This window comes from Myxine glutinosa, chromosome 7 (genome assembly GCF_964187855.1).
Source record: "Myxine glutinosa chromosome 7, kmMyxGlut1.1, whole genome shotgun sequence".
Lineage (NCBI taxonomy): Eukaryota > Metazoa > Chordata > Myxini > Myxiniformes > Myxinidae > Myxine > Myxine glutinosa.
Window position 1 is genome coordinate 153,469,268 of NC_136267.1, and position 4,302 is coordinate 153,473,569.

Below are 4,302 nucleotides of genomic sequence, written 5' to 3' on the forward strand. Positions count from 1 at the left end.
GTTGGGGCTTAACTTTTGTGTGTGTATAATGGGGATACGTTTTTAAATCTGTGAACCTCAAACACAGAATCCCACAACTTTTTAGTTGGGGCTTAACTTTTGTGTGTGTATAATGGGGATACGTTTTTAAATCTGTGAACCCCAAACACAGAATCCCACAACTTTTCAGTTGGGGCTTAACTTTTGTGTGTGTGTGTATGTGTGAGTGAGTCATAATAATATACAAACCCTAACCCAACCCCATCCCTAACCCAACCCCATCCCTAACCCAACCCATCCCTAACCCAACCCCATCCCTAACCTAACCCCATCCCTAACCCAACCCCATCCCTAACCCAACCCCATCCCTAACCCAACCCCAACCCTAACCCTCACATTCAAAATCCCAACCCTAACCCAATCCCATCCCTAACCCAACCCTAACCCTCACATTCAAAATCCCAACCCTAACCCAACCCCATCCCTAACCCAACCCCATCCCTAACCCTCACATTCAAAATCCCACCCAAACCCAAACATAATCTTTCTTTTCTTCTTTTTTTAAATACGTATTTCTTTTTTTTTTCCTCTTCCTCCAAATTCTGTCTTTCAAGGCTTTCAAGTTTGAAGAAGTAGAAATGGGAAGAAAGAATTTTCCAGCATTTTCTTCCTCGAACTTTCTTGATATCTATCTATAATTCCAGTAATCTCTGTGTGTATGTATGTATGTATGTATGTATGTCTGTATGTCTGTATGTCTGTGACCGCTGTTTCTCGACAACCACGGGTCCGATATACTTTAAACTTGCCAGGTATATTGCTGGGGACCCGAGGATGTGCCTTTTCAAGGTTTCATATTAATCGGACAAGTAGTTAGCGAGCTATGTCCAAAAAACGATTCAACCAATCAGAGAGCAGCGAGCTATCACGTGTGCCGAACGTGGCGAACAGACTCTGCCTCGGACGGCACATTTGAGAGCGTATTCATTTATTTCACGTTGGCAAACTATGTTGGCGTTAAACTATGTTTTAAAACTAATTAAAACTACTTTGCGATTCTTTCGCTTTCCTGCGCGTTTGTGCACGCTATGGCGATTTCTTTACCAAACTCCGCAAGCCGTTCGCTTTGGACCAAACCATTTCATGTAAATAGAGGGGAGGGATTGTCACCATACTCGCAAGCCGTTCGCTTTGGACCAAACCATTTCATGTAAATAGAGGGGGGGGATTGTCACCGTACTCGCAAGCCGTTCGCTTTGGACCAAACCATTTCATGTAAATAGAGGGGGGGGATATAATTTTAGATATATATATAGTACGGGCATGCCCTAGTTGCTTAAATCAAGCGTCATTAAATAAAGAACATTGTTCATTGCTTTAGAATCCAAAGAGTCTCCAAGAGGAACCCCACAGGTAGAGTCTCCAAAATAAAACCAACTTTCCAAGTTCCCAAGGTATAACCACAGTCCTGTTGAGCCTCCAAGATAGGTATCACATTCCGAGTCATCAAAACAAAACCCCCATTCCGAGTCTCCAAAAATATAACCATCTTTCCAAGTCCCCAAGGTAGAACCACAATTTTCAGAAATATTGGGTGTTTCCGTGATAAGTCTCACATAGTATAACTGCGGACCATCAGGGAAAACTTCCCTTTCCCAATTTTTTAGGGTTTCTATGATGTGTCTCACATAGTATAACTGCGGACCATCAGGGAGAATTCCTATTTCACAATTTTTTAGGGTTTCTATGATGTGTCTCACATAGTATAACTGCGGACCATCAGGGAGAACTCTCCTTGCCCAATTTTTTAGGGTTTCTATGATGTGTCTCACATAGTATAACTGCGGACCATCAGGGAGAATTCCCGTTTCCCAATTTTTTAGGGTTTCTATGATGTGTCTCACATAGTATAACTGCGGACCATCAGGGAGAATTCCCGTTTCCCAATTTTTTAGGGTTTCTATGATGTGTCTCACATAGTATAACTGCGGACCATCAGGGAGAACTCCCCTTTCCCAATTTTCAGAAATTTGTGGGTCTCCAATGTATGACTTGTATTCTGGCTCATCAAGGTAGAACTTGTTCAGTGGGTTTTGTTTTGATAACTCACAACAAGTATCATCATGGTAAAACTCTTTTTCAGGATTTTGTGGATCTCCAAGGTATAACTCTTTGGCTGGGTCATCAAGGTAGAACTCGTTCTGGGGGTCTTGGTTGTTCAAAATGTCTTCAAACAAAAAAATAACTTCATCCCAAGTTGTGTTAAAAGCAGAATTTTCATTTCGTATCTCAGATACAATTTCCTGTGAAAGAAAATAACAATGTATTAATTTAATACAATATTTTTATTTGTATAAATCAAGCTCTATGAATATTAAAATAAACTTTGTTAACTCTTACACGAGTCTCATCTAAAAAAAAAAATTAAAATTAATAATTAAATTAATAATTAATTAAATAAATAAATAAATAAATAAATAAACAAACTTACCTCCATTGATAAGAGGTTCGAGTCCAGTTCATCAATCTGAAGGTTGAGTTCTACACAGGTAGTAGGACTCCAAGGAATAGCAAAATTATCCAATTCCATTTCGGCATAGTAGTCCATTCTCAAGTGAAGCAGAAAGCATGTTTGAAAAAGCCTGTGTGGTCGGTGCCTTTTATAAGGACTGGGTGTGTCATTTCCTGTGGAAATTCCCTGGGCGTGTCTTAACTGGAAATGATGTGATGGAAATTCCCTGAAAATGATGTAATGTATTACCTGGAAATGATACAATGCTGAAGAGTTTATAAAGTGGGTGGGACTTAACAAAGTGGGTGGGGCTTAGCAGAAGTGGGCGGGTTTGGTAAAAAAGTGGGCGTGGCTTAACAAAAAGTGGGCGGGCTTAGTAAAAAGGTGGGTGTTGCTTAACAAAAAGTGGGCGTGGCTTACCAAAAAGTGGACGGAGCTTAACAAAAAGTGGGCAGAGCCTACCAAAAAGTGTGTGGCACTGGAGGCGCTCAAACAAGAACATTGAGGGAGGTTTACCATTTTATCTTAGCTCAGTTAAAATATCTTAATAAAGAACCAAACTCAAACATCTTTTTTGTTAATATATTAGATGGTGAAGGGAGTGGCAAGAGAATTAAATTATTTCCCACGCATAAACAAATATTTGTAGGGTCGTTGTTTGAGTGGGTCAAAGATGATTCACCAGATGATATTAAGAGTAAAAGGTTAAAAGGTCCATAAGGTCAGAAGGATCACAGGTTCACACAGAAGGACCATTGTTTAAGTGGTCTAATGAATAAGGATAACATGTCAAAAGGTTATAAGGTTCGTAAAGAACAGGGTGAGAGAAATAGAGGTGTTTAGGGGCAATGAGGGAGGGGAAAAATTAACATGTAAGTCAATGGGAAAATGAGAGTGTCCCAGAAGCAACATATATACACTACTATTACAATTTATTACCCTTTAGAATTACCGTTTAGAACCCTTTAGAATTATCCTTTTAGAACCCACTCAGAATTACCCTTTGGATACCTTTATAATTATCCTATAGAATTACGATTTATTACCCTTTAGAATGACCGTTTAGAACCCTTTAGAATTACCATTTAGAATTATCCTATAGAATTACGATTTATTACCCTTTAGAATTACCATTTAGAACCCTTTAGAATTACCATTTAGAACCCCCTCAGAATTACCCTTTAGAATTATCCTATAGAATTACGATTTATTACCCTTTAGAATTAGCGTTTTGAACCCTTTAGAATTACCATTTAGAACCCCCTCAGAATTACCCTTTAGAATTATCCTATAGAATTACGATTTATTACCCTTTAGAATTACCGTTTAGAACCCTTTAGAATTACCATTTAGAACCCCCTCAGAATTACCCTTTAGAATTATCCTATAGAATTACGATGTATTACCCTTTAGAATTACCGTTTAGAACCCTTTAGAATTATCCTATAGAATTACAATTTATTACCCTTTAGAATTATCCTCTAGAATTACGATTTATTACCCTTTAGAATTAGCCTATAGAATTACGATTTATTACCCTTTAGAATTACCGTTTAGAACCCTTTAGAATTATCCTATAGAATTACGATTTATTACCCTTTAGAATTACCGTTTAGAACCCTTTAGAATTATCCTATAGAATTACGATTTATTACCCTTTAGAATTAGCGTTTTGAACCCTTTAGAATTACCATTTAGAACCCCCTCATAATTACCCTTTAAAATTATCCTGTAGAATTACGATTTATTACCCTTTAGAATTATCTTTTGGAACCCTTTAGAATTGCCATTTATTACCCTTTAGAATTAGA

The 4,302-nt window shown here is 37.9% G+C and overlaps 1 protein-coding gene across 1 annotated transcript; it reads right to left on the bottom strand.

The window, feature by feature from the left end:
• Window positions 1-1,307: 1,307 nt before the first annotated feature.
• LOC144893099 (uncharacterized) lies at window positions 1,308-2,587 on the bottom strand. Its single transcript, XM_078782759.1, has 2 exons — window positions 2,471-2,587; window positions 1,308-2,282 (listed from the first exon to the last, which is right to left on the bottom strand). Exons 1-2 carry the CDS (start codon window positions 2,585-2,587, stop codon window positions 1,308-1,310), a joined length of 1,092 nt encoding a protein of 363 aa, XP_078638885.1.
• Window positions 2,588-4,302: the final 1,715 nt, after the last annotated feature.